Consider the following 15,024-nt stretch of genomic DNA (forward strand, 5'->3'; position numbering starts at 1 on the left):
CACTGAATTTGGGGTTAGAAAACCTGGGTTCAAATGCTGACTGTAACTTACTAGCTATGTGGCTTGGGCAAATCTTTTCCTCCTTCTTGAGCCTTGGGTTTCCCTCGTCAGTAAAAATGAGATGGTTGGATGAGATTGTTTTTATGATTTCTTCTAGCTCTGAATCCTGGTATCTCAAGGATAAATCCTTGACTGTCTAGGAGTTTCTGTTGCATGCCCATGTAAGCACAAAACCCCAAACTGAGTAAGTGTTGAGGTGGGGGGGGGTAAGTAATCAGGGATATAGAGCAGGGGCACCCACTTTCATTTCTCTAGCAAGACTCTAGAACCCAGGAGGACTTCCAGGATTTGGGTCTCCAGGATTCAACCTTACTGCCTCTTTCTCTCTTCTCTATGTGCAGGATTGTGACTCCTTCTCCAGGGAGCCATCAGAATGAATCTCCACCTGCTAACCTGCCTTCTGGTGGCACTGATCCATGCTGTCAGCAGTCAAGGTACCCATCCCCACACGGTCAGGAAGCTGGGGAATCTACCTCCCTGCCACCTTTTCTCAGGACACCAGAGTCTATATGAATCCATCTTGGCTATTAATTTAGTGTGTCCTCACCACACCTGATGGTCACCAAATGTTAGAATTAGGAGAGGAAGAACTCAAAGGGCATCTAGTTCCTCTTGTATCACATAGGATTACCGTCCCCTCCCTCACCAATGACAGATGCAGTATGGTATATCGGATAAGGGCACTGGACTTGACATCAGGACGACCTGGGTTCACATCCCGCCTCAGACACTTACTCTCCCCCTGGGCCAGCCATTTAACCTCTCTGTGCCTCAGTTTTCTCATCTGTTAAGTGAGGGGGTTAGACTTAATGGCCTTTCAGGTGCCTTCCACCTCAAGATCTATGATCCCACGAACCAAAAAAAAAAAACCAAAAACATAAAAATTGCTGATATTTATATAGCACTTAGGATGACAAGAAGTCATTAAGACTCAGTCTGAAGACCTCCAGTGAGAAAGACTGCCATACACTTTTGGACCTCTCCACTCGGCTGCAAGCTCCGCCCCCCCCCCCCCCCCCCCCCCCATGTCAAGCCTCTTTGCATCTTCCCCCAGCTGAATCCTGGTTGCACTCTCTTTATCCCTTTGCCTCTGCTCCTTTCCTCTGCTTTTCTCCTGCCTAGCTGATCAAAGCTCAGCCACCTCCCCTTGGAAGCCTCTTCCCATTTTCACCCCACCCTAATTACCTCACAGCTTTGGACTCTGTACCACCTCAGGTTATCAGGTACAATCTGTTCACTGGGGGATGCCTCTCAATCTCTCCCCTTCCCTTCTCTCCCCCACCCCATTCTACAGCCTCAAAAGACTTTCATCCCCTCTTGATTTTCTTCAAATAAATGGACTATGGGCTTTGAGGCAAACAAAAGGATGAGGGGATGTTGTGAAGGAGTAGCCAAGAAATGGCCATTTAGTCCAGTGCCTTCATTTTGAAGGTGAGGAAGCAGAGACATGGAGTAGTTAAGGGACTTATCCAAAGTCACTCTGCTGCTAAATGAGAGAAGCAGGCTTTGAACCCAGCCTCTCTGACTCCAAAACTGGGGGAGGGGGGGACTTTCTATTGTACCACACTGCCCCTCAAGTTGGGAGACCTGAGTTCTAGTCTCAGCTCCTCCCTGACTTGGGGTATAGCTTTGGGCAAACCTTTTCTCTTTTTTTTTTTAATGTAACTTTTCTCTTAACTGATGTTTATTTTGTCTATCTTCCCCCATTGGGGAAAAACAAAGCCAATCCTTTCTCCATCTATTTCCCCATCTGTAAAATGAGGGGCTAGAGAAGCAGGAATGTGGAGTGGATAGTGCTGTATATATTTTATATTCAATTTTCCATGTGTTCCCGGTAGAATATAAGCTTCTCAAGGGCCAGAACTATTTTTTTTAAATTTTTATATCACTAGTATCTGGCACAGCTCCATGTATATAGCCCATGCTTTGATCTTTGTTTCCCTAGCAACTAGCACATTACTGGGCACATAGTCAATGCTTTAATCCTTGTAACCCTAACATCTAACACAATGTGGGGCACAGAGTCAATGATTAATAAATGTTTATTCAAATGAATTGGATAGGACTTGGAGCCAGACGATCCAACTTCAAATCTTAGCTATAATATTTACTACCTCTGTGACCTTGAGTGGATCATCTTAACCCTCAGTTTCTTTATCTGTAAAACAGGGTAGTTGGATTATAACATTCCAACTTTATTTTTTTTACATAATTAATTTATTTTTTAGTTTTCAACATTCACGTCTATAAGTTCTTCAGTTTTAGATTTTCTTCCCTTTCCTTCTCCAAGATGGCATGCAATCTGATACAGGCTCTACTTACACATTCATATTAAGCATATTTTCCCATTAGTCATGATGTAAACAACAATTCCAGCTAATGGGAAGAACTGCGAGATTGAAGCAATAAAACAAAACAACAAAAGAAAAGGAGAGGAAATAGTATGCTTCCATCTGCATTCGGACTCCATAGTTCTTTCCCTGGATGTGGATAGTGTTTTCTGTCGTGAGTCTTTTGGAGTCGTCTTAGATCCTTGCACTGCTGAGAAAAGCCAAGTCTATCAAAGTCAGCCATTGCACAGTGTGGCTGTTACTGAACTTTCCAACTTTAAATCCAACACTATTAGCTGATTTCTAATGTCCCTTCCAGTTTTTACCAGCTATTCGTCTGTAACTCAGTGATTCTCGGCCCTTGGGGGAATTGATACTGTAGTAGGGAGACTAAAAGAAAAGTGTGAAATCCAGTGCTAAGATATAAGCAGTGGTCATTGAGAAACTGCCTTGTGGGTGAGAGTTCTGGATTTGGAATCAGAAGAGTAAAATTTTGAATCCAAGCTCTGCTACTTACCAATTATATGAATTGAGGCAAAGTCTCTCTCTGGACCTCAGTTTCCTCATCTGTAAAACTTGAGGTGGTGGTGTTCAGACTAGGTCCGTCCCAGCTTTGACATTCTATGGCTTGCCTTAGGCAAGTCCCTTTAACTTCTCTGGGCCCAGCTCCCATGATCCAATGAAGTCCTGAGAGGCAGGAGGAGGAGTGACCAGTGGAGCTCAGAAGGAAGCTGCTAACCTAATTCCCTCTTGTTATATTTCCTCAGAGCCATAACCCTAGGGAAAGCCAGGGATTGAACTTCCATTTTACACATGGGATCCCAGAACCTTCACATAGGACAGGAAAGCTCTGGTTTAGGGGACAGGGCTGAGGAGTTCCTGGATCCTTGGCTGCTTTCTCCCTCGGCCTTTGATCGGGGTAGGGACAGGGACTTCTTATCAGGCCCAGTGTCCTCCATTCTCCCTCGCTTCAAGCCTTATCAACCCAGCGGAGTTGCTGATTATAGGAGGAAAGGCCCAGAGAATAACTTTCAATACCTTTGATCCTCCTGAAGGGAGGAGGGGATAGTCTCTGAACCCAAAATATTCCTCATTGTCTTGGAGTGGAGACTAGAGTTCATTACAATTGTTATAGAATATTTATAGGCTTTCCTCTCAGAGGTCATAAGGCTGGTGGAGTCTCAGTCCTCCAGGAATTCAGTCTGATAGGGAGGCCAGATTCATACACAGGGGAAAAAGTAGTTGCCAATACTTGGGATCATGAAAGAGGTAGTTTTGTATAGAGTGAAAGACTATGAGTTCTGGAATCAGAGGCCCCTGGGTTCAAATCCTGTCTCTCAAACTAATTACCAGTCTCACCTTCTATCTCTGGGTCTCAATTTCTTCACCTGTAAAACAGGCTAGTTAGACTAGTTCAGAGGTTCTCATAGACCCTTTGGAGGTCTGGTGAAGCCCTTCTCAGAATCCTGCTTTTACACAATTGAAGAGAATGTTAAATTTGTTAGTGGTTACTGAAAATAAGGATCTTATTTCCCCCCATGCAAGTTCTCCTAAATATCTGGCATCTGTGGACCCAAAGCCAAGAACCCTTGAACTAAATGGTCTCTTTAAGTTTTAGATAATAATAGCTAGCATCCATATGGTGCTTTAAAGTCAGCAAAGTGCTTTACATATATTGTCTCATTTGATCCTCACAACAATTCAAATCTAATTCAAAAGAAGACAGTGGGGTAGAGTGGAAAAACTGGACCTGGCTTCAGATACTGCCTCAGTCACTATTTGTATGATGCTCATTGAGGCCCTCTCCCTTCCTGGTTTCTAGCTTCCTCATTTATTTATTTTTTAAATTTTGTTTATTTTTTTTAATGAACAAACTTCCTCATTTGTAAGTCAGTATTCCCAGTATTCTAATTCTTTGAAAGAATTTCAGGTTTCCTCCTGATCTTATGCCCTAAAGAAGAGGCAAAGTTGACCCCTGGTATCAATGGGCAGATTGTTGTGAGGTAGGTGCTATTATTATTCCCATATTACAGTTGAAGAAACTGAGGCAGCCAGAGGTTAAGTGACTTGCCCAGGGTCACACAGGTAGTAAGTGTCTGAGGCTAAATTTGAACTTAGGTCTTCCTGACTCTGGGCCCCAAACCCTATCTACTGTGGCATGATCTTATGACTTATGACCTTAGAACATAGGACATAGACCAGAATACCACACCTGGAAGAGACCCTACATGTCCCTTAGTCCAACTTTTTCATTTTATAGATGAGGAAACTGAGGCTGGGATGTATGTGTCTTGACAATGACAGAGCTGGGATTAGAACTCAGGTTTTCTGACTCTAAACCAGGGTTCTTTCCTAGAGGCCAAGTGTCCTGGTTTTACAGAGGAGCAGGAGGGGCTTGATTTGGGCCTCCTGAAGGAAATTCTTGCTCTTCACTCAACTGCCACCCCACCAAACAACCCCCTGCCTCGCCCCTGGTTGGCAGCTTATCTGAGTTTCATGCCTTTTCCTACAAAGAGCTGAAAAAGCTGCTGCTGGGCGGTCCCTCTCCCTACCCCCCCCATCCCATTATTAGTAGCAGGAGATGGTGGTTTGGGGACAACCTCTTCATTCTTACCTACACTTCCACTCCCCTAGGTCCAAAGACAGGTCCAGAAGGCAGGGCTGTAGGAATGAGGGGGTCTTGACCCTGACCTTCCTTGTGTCCTGGCTCAAAAACCAAGTATCTACCACTCACTCTTAACCCATTTGGGTTAGAGGATTATAGATTTCAACCTAGCAGGGCCCTTTGAGGCTATAGAGTTTAAACCTGCTCCCCGCCCTCATTTTACAGATGAGGAAACTGAGGCAGACAGAAGTTAAGTAACTTGCCCAACGTTACACAGCTAGTGTCTGAAGCAGGATTTGAATTCAGCTTTTCCTGACTTTAGGGTCAGGGTTATAAGTACTGGACTATCTAGCTGCCCTCATAGTGCAGATGGAAATCAGAGCTAGGGGAAAGGAGTAGTAGTAGGGAGCTTTGGGGAGGCTTGTAACCAAGGAGTTAATTCAAAAGAAGACAGTGGGGTAGAGTGGAAAAATTAGACCTGGCTTCAGATACTGCCTCAGTCACTTACTGTTTGTATGATGCTCATTGAGGCCCTCTCCCTTCCTGGTTTCTAGCTTCCTCATTTATTTATTTTTTTAATTTTGTTTATTTTTTTTTAATGAACAAACTTCCTCATTTGTAAGTCAGTATTCCCAGTATTCTAATTCTTTGAAAGAATTTCAGGTTTCCTCCTGATCTTATGCCCTAAAGAAGAGGCAAAGTTGACCCCTGGTATCACTGGGCAGCCTTCTCTGTTCCAGTTCCTTGGGGGCATGAGCTTTATCCCTTCCTTCCTCTCTGACCCCCAGCTCCCCATGTTTACCAGGTTCCCAGTGCACTGAACATGGGCAGCAAAGACTGACTCTAACTTGGGTCACTTTCCTATGGTCTCTCTTGAGAGGGATAGTCACGGAGGGGCAGCATTAGGGAGTGGAGAAGATGTGATGAAATGAACATAGCAATGGGCTTAAAAGGAGGAGACCTGGTCTGAAATCACAGCGAGATCACAGGTTTGGGGCTGGATTTGAGGTGTCCTCCATCTGTTCCCCACTCTGACATCCTGGAAGTGTGATTACCTTTTCCAACTCCTCATTTGACCGACCGGCAGACTAAAACAGAGACATATTTCTAGGCCTTAAAGACCTATGCTCCATCCACTGCCCTTGATGAGTTCATATCATCTGGGTCAGTGGACTGAAAAGATTGGCAGAAAAGATTGTTGAGCTATTGTCAGTGACCTTTGAAAGGTCCTGGAGAAGGGACACGAGAGAGTACAGAGAGGCAGCTAGGTGGCACAGTAGATGGAGCATTGGTCCTGGAGTCAGGAGAACCTGAGTTCAAATCTGTCTTTAGACACTTACTAGCTGTGTGACCCTGGGCAAGTCACTTAATCCTGATTGCCTCAAAACATAATAGAGGGCAGATACCCTTATTGTCCAAAAAGATAATAGTAATAATAACAATAACAACTCATTTGTACTAGGTCACCCAGGTATTCAGTAAAAAGTGGCAGGATTTCTACTATGACATTCTCCCTCTCAAGAAGAAAAGAAGAGAGTGGGGGGTGGAGACTTTGATTTTTTGGTAAAATTCTCCATAGAATTATTAAAGGGAGAGTTGGAGAACATCTAGAAAAGGAAGCTGGGCTCACAAAGAGCCTATGTGGCTTCGTCAAGCACAGGTTATGCCAGATTAATCTTACATTTTTTGAAGGGCTTGGCCCTACACTATTTAACATTTTATCTGCGATTTGGATAATGGCAAAGTTGGTGTATTTATCAGTTTGCAGATTACACAAAGTTAGGATGACTAGCTCCCACACTGGATAACAGGATATGTAAAGCTCTTTTACAATCTAGAACAATAGACCAAATTTAATAATTTAATAAGGATATATTTAAAGTCTTACACATGGGTTAAAAAAATCAATCCCACATGGTCAAGGCATGGCTAGATAGTAGTTTTCCTTAAAAAAAAAAAAAAGATCCAGGTCTAAGACAATTCCAAAAGACTCATGATGGAAAATGCTATCCACATCCAGAGAAAGAAATATGGAGTCTGACTACATATCAAAGTACATCATTTTCTCTCTCTCTTTTTTTTGTTTCTTCTTTCCTCATGGTTTTTCCCTTTGGTTCTAATTCTTCTTCTTTACTGCATGACTAATGTGGAAATATGTTTAATATACTTGTATATGTATAGCCTATATCAGATTGTATGCTGTCTTGGGGGGGAAGCAGAGGGAGGGGGAGAAAATTTAAAACTCACAATCCTATAGAAATACATGTTGAAAACTAAAAACAAACAAACAAACAAATAAATAAAGACATAAAAAAAGATCCAGGGATTCTAGTGGGTTCCAAGCTCAATGTGAGTCAGCAGTGGGACATGGCATCCTAAAAAGTCAATGCAATTTTGTTTGATTTGTATTTGTTGGTTGTATTAAGAAACGAGTATGTCCAGAATGAGCACAGGGTGTTAGTCCCTCTGTCCTGGTGATTCCTCATCTAGAGAGCTGCCTTCAGTACTTGGAGACCATTTTAGAAAGGACCTAGATAAAGTGGGGAGTGTCCAGAGAATAGTGACCAGGATAGTGTAGGACTTTGAGATCATCCCATATAAAGGACGGGTGAAGAATGTAGTGATTTAATCTGAAAAAGAGAAGACTTGGGAGAGGAGCAATCAGAGAGTTATAGATTTAGAGCTGGAAAGAACTTAATAGGTACTAAGTCTAAGTGCTTTATTTGGCAATTGAGGAAACAGATCCAGAGAGGTTGACTTGTACAGGCACACATAGTGAGTAAGTGCATTCCAAGTTGAATCTTCAGGAGCTCTACCCACTACACCATGCTGCCTCACAATGGGGACGTTGTTAGGATCATAGAGTTAGACCCAATAAGAGACCTTAGACACTATTGAGTCAAAGCTCCTCATTTTAGAGGTGAGGAAACTGTAGGTCAGAGAGGGTAAAAGTGACTTAATCATGGTCACATAGTTAGTAAATTCTGTACTCCAAGATAGTAAATTATGACTCCAAGAGTCCATCTCTACTCTATTCACTGCACCATGTTGACTCTGTTATCAAACATTGTAAAGGCTCTCATAGGGAAGAGGGTTTAGCTTTGTTTTGCTTGGCCCCAGGGAGCAAAACAAGGCATAACAGGTAGAAGTTGCAGAAGCAATTCTGAGTTCCTACAGAAATAGTGAATTGTAGTGTATGGAATGCTGAACTTGGAGTTAGGAAGACATGGGTTCAAATCCTGTTTCAAAAACCTGTATAGTCATGGCTGAGCCTCAGTTTCTTCACACGTAAAATAGAGGTTAAAAATGTCATCCCGATTTCACTTTGTTATGATGCTCAATGAGGATGTATGGAAAAGCTTTATAATCTTTAGATAGCTATATAAATTATAGTTATTATAAAGGAAAAAAAGATTTCCTAATCATTAGAGATGCTCGGAAAAGGAATGGCAATGGACTGCCTCAAGAGGTAGTGAGTTTCCCTTCACTGGAGGTCTTCAACTGAGGATTGGATGGTTATTCATTGGGAATAATATAGTTGATCCATTACAGGTTGAACCAGATAGGCCCTAAAGCCTGGATACCTTTGTACTCCCTGAGATCCTATGATCCTAGCTTTTGTTCCTGACTCCTGTGTGACTTTGCCCAAGTCCCTTCCCCTCCCTGAATCTCATTTCCTCATTAGCAAAAGGAGGTTTGTTGGACCGATGGTATCTTGTACCTTCTGCCTCTAAATCTTTTGTTCCCCTGCCTTCTAGGAAATGACAGTCAGAAGTCCTGACCTGGAAGTCAGGAGGCCTGGGTTTTCATTCCATTTCCACTAACTATGTGAGCCTGGGCAAGTCCCTTTCCTCCTCAGGGACTCAGTTTCCCCATCTGTAAAATGAATGCATGCAACTAGCTATTTCTTCTAGTTTGGACTCACTGATTCCATGGTTCTAACCAATGGTCCTTGGGGGGGGCCACGTTGCCCATAGGCACCTATGAAGACTGCTGTTTGAAATATACCAAGCACAGGAAACCTGCCTTCTTACGGCTTATCAGGCAATACAGGATCCAAGAGGTGAATGGGAGCTGCAATCTGCGAGCTGTCATGTGAGTGTCCTATTGATTGTATGACCTTAGGAAATTCCCTTCCTTTCTCTGGGCCTTTTTCCTCACCTGTCTAACACTGGGAATGGAATCAGTGATCTCTAAAATCTCTTCTCCCTTGGATTGATTCTATGACTCTAAACCTGCCCACCCAGTTCTAGGATAGCACAGAGGGATTTGGAGTAGGCAAGAGAGGAGAAAAGTCCAGCCATGGGCATAAGGCTGCCTAGGCTTGTGTCTGTTCCAGTACAATCCAAGGGCCTGGGGAAGGGCCAGAGACTAAGGCTCCTAGTAGGTTGGGCCATATTGGAGGAGTAACAGTAAGTAACTGAGGCATAGACCAGCCAGCCAAAGTAGGGGGAGAGAGCCATGGGCTGATGAAATTGGCCCTCCTTCTCCCATAGTCCAAGGCTGGGTAAAGCCACCTCTGCATTGGAGTATACTTATAGATGGACGTGTAGGCCCCTCCCCTGCCCTATTAGACTAGAAGGTCCTTGAGGGCAGGGGCAGTTTCTGCCTTTCTTTTTGTCCTGAGTACTTAGCACAGTGCCCATGCTTAATGCTTAGTGATTGATTGATTGATCAGAACTCATAGTTCTGTAGTCCACTCATTTAATACCCAGACCTTCTTATATATTTATTTTTCTTCTTGGGGTAGGGAGGGATGGACTGACAAGAAGAAGAAACTTTAGCTTATTTCAATGCTGTAGGAAGGCTTCCTTCCATTCCCCACCATGCCCACTGTTATCCTAGACTCAGAAGAGCCCTTTTCCTCCCTGGTTCCTTCCCAGGGGCTAGACCCCTCTCTGGAAGGGTAATGGGCTTATTCTCCTCAATCAGAGCCCCTCCCCCACAATCCCACCTACAATTTTGATCACTTGATGTGCTGGACCCCTCCTCCTAGACATTCAAGTGCCATTTACTGGTCCTCTAAGTCTCTTGACATGCAACTCCTTGACACTCTGCCATGCCCCCTCCCCCCACTTTTGCTTTCCTATTCCTTGAACACCAGACTTCCAAGTCCTCAGACTTCCTAGTCCCAGCCCCTAATTCCTTGAATTCTGCTCCTTTTGGCCTCAAATCTCTCAGTCTCCAGACTCCCAGGCCTTATTCTTATTGTCTTCCAGACTTTCAGCATCCAATTTTTCTGATTCTAATCCCTGGTCTTGCTGGTTCCTCAAATCTTCAAGTCCTTAACCCTTTGGTCATTGTGTGTCTTTGACTCCAAGTCCACAGTACCCTTTTTCCCAGATGCTGGTACTCTAAGTCTCTACTCCCTTGCCTACTGATCCCCAGAGTCCCTATTTCCAGCACCTGTCCCTCGTGTCTCTAGGACCCCAGCCCCTCCATCCCCTTCATCCCCTTGCCTCTCAAACTCCAGACTTCAAGTGATCTGGTTCCATACCCCTGGTCCCCATCCCTAGGCCCTCCCGTGCTAACTAGTGACTCATCTCATTTCAGCTTTGAGTTTCGGAGGAAGAGCAATATCATTTGTGGCAACCCTGATGACAAATGGGTTAAGGATAAGATCAGAGAGCTGCAAAGCAGAGCCCACCGGGTCTACTGGAAGCTCAGAGAGGACATCAAGAAGGACCGTGGAGGTGGGTGAGAAACGCCATAGGGTCTAGGAAGAGAAGTGTGTAGCCTATTTTTTTCTATTCAGATTCATGTTTAATTTTTTTTTTTTTTAGGCTATTGGGGTTAAGTGACTTGCCCAGGGTCACATAACTAGTAAGTGTCTAAGGTCAAATTTGAACTCAGATCCTTCTGACTCCAGGACTGGTGCTCTGTCCATTGCGCCACCTAGCTGCTACCATGTTTAAATTTTTAAAAATTTACCTCTTAATTTATTGACATCTATTGTTTTTATATTCCATTAGACTGTGTGCTCCTTGAAGGCAAGCACTCTGCTTTTGCCTTACACAGAGGCACATTAAGAAATGCTTAGTGACTGACACATCCCCTTTATTTCCAAATATGTTCCTCTCCCCTCTTCCTAACCCTTTTAACAAAAGAACATTTATTCTTCAATCATTGTACCCCATTCCTGAGAACAGGGAATCAATGTATAATTTCTTAACTTCCCCCCACCCCATGGCCAACCTTAGTCATTATAATTTCATAGTACTGAGTTTCATTTTTTTCCCTTTCCATTTATATTGTTGCCCTATTTTCCTGGTTTTGCTTACTTTACTCTGCATTAGGTCATACGTCTTCCCATGCTTCTCTGGATTTTTCATACTCATTATTTCTTATGACGTAGTAATATTAAATTATGTTCATGTACCATAGTTTGCTTAGTCATTCCCCAACCAATGAGCATTTACTTTGGCTTTAGTTTTAGTTTTTTCCCTATCATCTCTCTTGAGAGTCCTGGATTACTTAGCTACGATCACAGGGGCTGGGGCAGCAGGGTGGAAGGATTATATATTTACTTTGTCCTTCTTTCCTTCCTCCCTCTCTCCCTTCCTTCCTTCCTTCCTTCTTCCTTCCTCTTTCCCTCATTCATTCAACAAACATTTATTAAGTCAAGTAAAGAAAGCATTTATTAAGTGCCTACTGTGTGCCAAGCATTGTTTTGCGGATACAAAGAAAGGCAAAAGACAGTATCCTGTTCTCAAGGAGCCCACAATTTAATGAGTGAGTCAACAAGCAAACAATTATGTACAGAAAAGGTTTGTACAGGACAAATAAGAAATAATCAACAAAGGGAGAGCAGTAGAATTAAGGGGAAATGGGAGAGGCTTTGTGCAGAAGGTATGATTTTAAAATGAGACTTGAAGGAAGCCAGTGTAGCACAAAGATACAGGGGTCAAGGTGTAAGAAGACTGGAGAGGTAGGATAGGTCCAGGTTATAAGGGGTTTTAAAAGCCAGATAGAGGACTTTATATTTGATTCGGGAAGTAATAGGGAGCCACTGGAATTTTTTGGGGGGGGAGGTGTTGCCTGTGACATGATCAGATCAATTTGACAGCTAAATAGAAGACAACTCCATTTATGAACAACCTGATGTGTGCAGAGTTACAGGGTTCATAGTCTAGTGGACCTGATAAAACATATACATGATGAAAATTAGGACATGATCACTGCAAAAGAGTACAGCCTGCTAAGAGGCTGGATGAAGGAAAGACCAATTCTGCCTGGCAGATGGGGTGGAAAATCAGAGGAGACATCTGGAGGTGGTGACATGGGCCTTCCATTTCTAAATCCCATGGCACCAAGGGAGAACAGGAAAATGTGGCCTCTTAGTCCCAGAGGGCTTCCTGGAGGAGTTAGGTCCTGAAAATCCATCTCACACTTCTACTTTTGGCCAGATACAACTGCCTTCCCAGTTTTTGGCCAAAAGTAGAAGCGGGCTTTGGGAGTACATGTAGCAACTACTGGGGTGGAGAGGAGGAGGATAGATGAAGGAAGCTTTCCCAGGCAGGGAGCCAAGAGACCTCTGCTCCCACTCATCAGCTTCAGGAAGAAAAGTAGCCAAGAGGAAATCACAAAATGCCAGGGGAATACATGGAGCCCTGGGCAAAATGGTGAAATAGGTGTGTGCAAGGGCAGAGTCAACACTCGCTCCGGGTTCATTTACAAGGACTTTGTTGGACAAAGAGTTTTTCTAGACATGGGCCTTTTTGCTGGAAGGGAGAGGGGCATTGGACTCCAAGTCAGGAGATCTGGGTTCAAATCTCCTTGAGCGAATCATTTCATCTTTGTGGACCTCAGTTCCCTCAGCTATCAAATGAGCTTAGCATAGTGCCTGACACATAGTAGGTGCTTATTAAATTTTTTTGATTGATTGATGAGAGGGTGGATTAGATGACCTCTGAGGTCCCTTCCTCAGGAAGGAACTGCCTAGAGGTGTCTGGTGGCTCAGTGGGTAGAGCACTGGACCTGGAGTCGGGAAGACCTGGCTTCGAATTTAGCCTAGGATACTTATTAGCTTCATGACCCTGAGCAAGTCACTTAACCTGTGCTTGCCTCAGTTTCCTCAACTGTAAAATGGGGATCATAATAGCATCTACCTGCCAGTATTGTTGTGAGGATCAAATGAAATTTTATAAAGCTCTTAGCATATGGCACACAGTAGGCACATTAATAAATACTTATTCCTCTCTCCGGATTCCCTTTCCAGCTTTATGATCCTTGAAGGATATATAGGACATCAGTCAGCCAAAAAAGGAAGGGGTAGGCATTCCTGTCTCAAAGAATGACATTAGCAAAGGCCAGGGGGCCAAAGAGTATGGTACGTATTTCAGGGGTTGGTGAGGCATGCAGCTTGGCCTGAACGGTAGGGTATAACACAGATCAAGGTTAGGGCAGGAGCTTAGAGGGCCTTGAATGAACAGCAAGCTAAGGAATTTGGATTTCCTCCAGACCATGGGAAGCTAGGTGTCTCAGTGGTTAGAGCGGTGGGCCTGGGGTTAGGAAGAGCTTAATTCAAATCTGGCTGTGTGACCCTGGACAAGTCACTTAACCGAAGTCTGCTTCAGTTTCCTTAACTGTAAAATGGGGATAATCGTGGCATTGACATCCCAGGGATCTTGTGAGGATAGAATATTTGCAAAGTACTTTGCAAACTTTAAAGTGTGTGTAAATGGTAGTGATTGTGATGATAGAACAATTAGGAGCAGAGGAAGGATGTGATTATATGGGTGCGTTATTTGAATGAATGGCACCCTAGACCTGTCCAGGCCATGCAAGCTTGGGGCATTTTTTTGTCCAGGCTGGCTTGTTAGGGTGCTTTTCTTCCCCTAGGATTCCATAGACAAGTCTCCACTGACCTTTAATCCTCTGGGCCTTTTCATGTTCCCAACTGGATTTCTTCTTCCTGGCTCCCTGCCCAGGGAACATAATGGGAGACAGATGGATAGACAGACCACCAACTTATAGAGATGCTAGAGACTTACAGAGATGCTAGAATGACTAGAGTGTCACAGCTATTCCTTGTCTTCACTGGGGGCTAAGGGGGGGTCAGAGCTGTTAGGCCTTCGGTTTAACCCCTGCTTGGCTTGTTTTCTTGAGGGGAAGGGGAATTGGTGCTTAGTCATCCATTCATTCATATATTCATTGAACAAACATTCAGCCAACCAGCCACTGTGTGCAAGGCCTTATTTTTGGAACAAGGGGAGAGTCAACATATCGCCAAGCCTTGATCTCTGCCTTTAGGGTCTTCAGGAAGGAGGGTTCTTTCTTAGTGACTGCGCTTCGGTCTTTTTTCAGGCGACAGTGGGTTACCGTACTGAATTGTGAAGAGAAGGAATGAGTAGAGATGACAGCTGATCGTGCAGGGTTCAGCCCTTGCCTGGGGCACCTCGAGTCACTTGACTAGGGGGGTTGAGTCTCAGCCAGTATGTCATATGATCATAAGACTGTGGATTTAGATCTGGAAAGGACCCTAGGGGCCATCAAGACCAACCTCCTGATTTTACAGATGAGGCAAAGGAGTCCTTGTCCCCACATACTGAGATGGCTGAGGTTTTTATAACGCTTTAAAGTCACAGGTCACGGATCTAAAGCCATAAGGGAGCTTAGAGGTCATCTAGTCCAACCTCCTTGTTTTATAGATGGAGAAACTGAGACTGGAGAGGTTAAGTGATGTGCTCAGGGTCCTACAGTGAGGGAGGAAGTGTCTGAGCCAGGTTGTGAACCCAGGTCTTCCTGACTTTTCAGTACTGATGGATGACCTTGACCCAGACTGTCCTAACTCCTAGGCCAGGTCTTAATTTAGTCTGTCATGATGACTAGTCATTGGTAGTGGAAGTCCCTCAAGCATGTGAGATCACGGGTCTGGACCATGAAAAAAAATGAGGGGGAGAGAGAGAGAGAGAGGGAGAGAGAGAGAGGGAGAGGGAGAGAGAGAGACAGAGAAAGAGAGAGACATAGAGACAGAGAGAGAGGGAGAGACAGAGAGAAGAGAGAGACAGAGACAGAGAGAGACAGAGA

The 15,024-nt window shown here is 44.0% G+C and overlaps 1 protein-coding gene across 1 annotated transcript in view; it reads left to right on the plus strand.

Annotated features, from left to right (window-relative positions):
* The first annotated feature begins 433 nt into the window (after nt 1-433).
* The window catches only part of CCL25 (C-C motif chemokine ligand 25), a 26,160-nt gene continuing 11,569 nt past the window's right edge, over nt 434-15,024 (plus strand). Inside the window, exons 1-3 of the mRNA XM_027844105.1 lie at nt 434-494; nt 8,973-9,090; nt 10,549-10,688. Of these exons, the coding sequence (XP_027699906.1) occupies nt 434-494; nt 8,973-9,090; nt 10,549-10,688 (319 nt within the window). The remainder of the gene's footprint in view (nt 495-8,972; nt 9,091-10,548; nt 10,689-15,024) is intronic.

The sequence above is a fragment of the Vombatus ursinus genome, unplaced genomic scaffold, assembly GCF_900497805.2.
Source record: "Vombatus ursinus unplaced genomic scaffold, bare-nosed wombat genome assembly UNPS02014935.1, whole genome shotgun sequence".
Classification (NCBI taxonomy): domain Eukaryota; kingdom Metazoa; phylum Chordata; class Mammalia; order Diprotodontia; family Vombatidae; genus Vombatus; species Vombatus ursinus.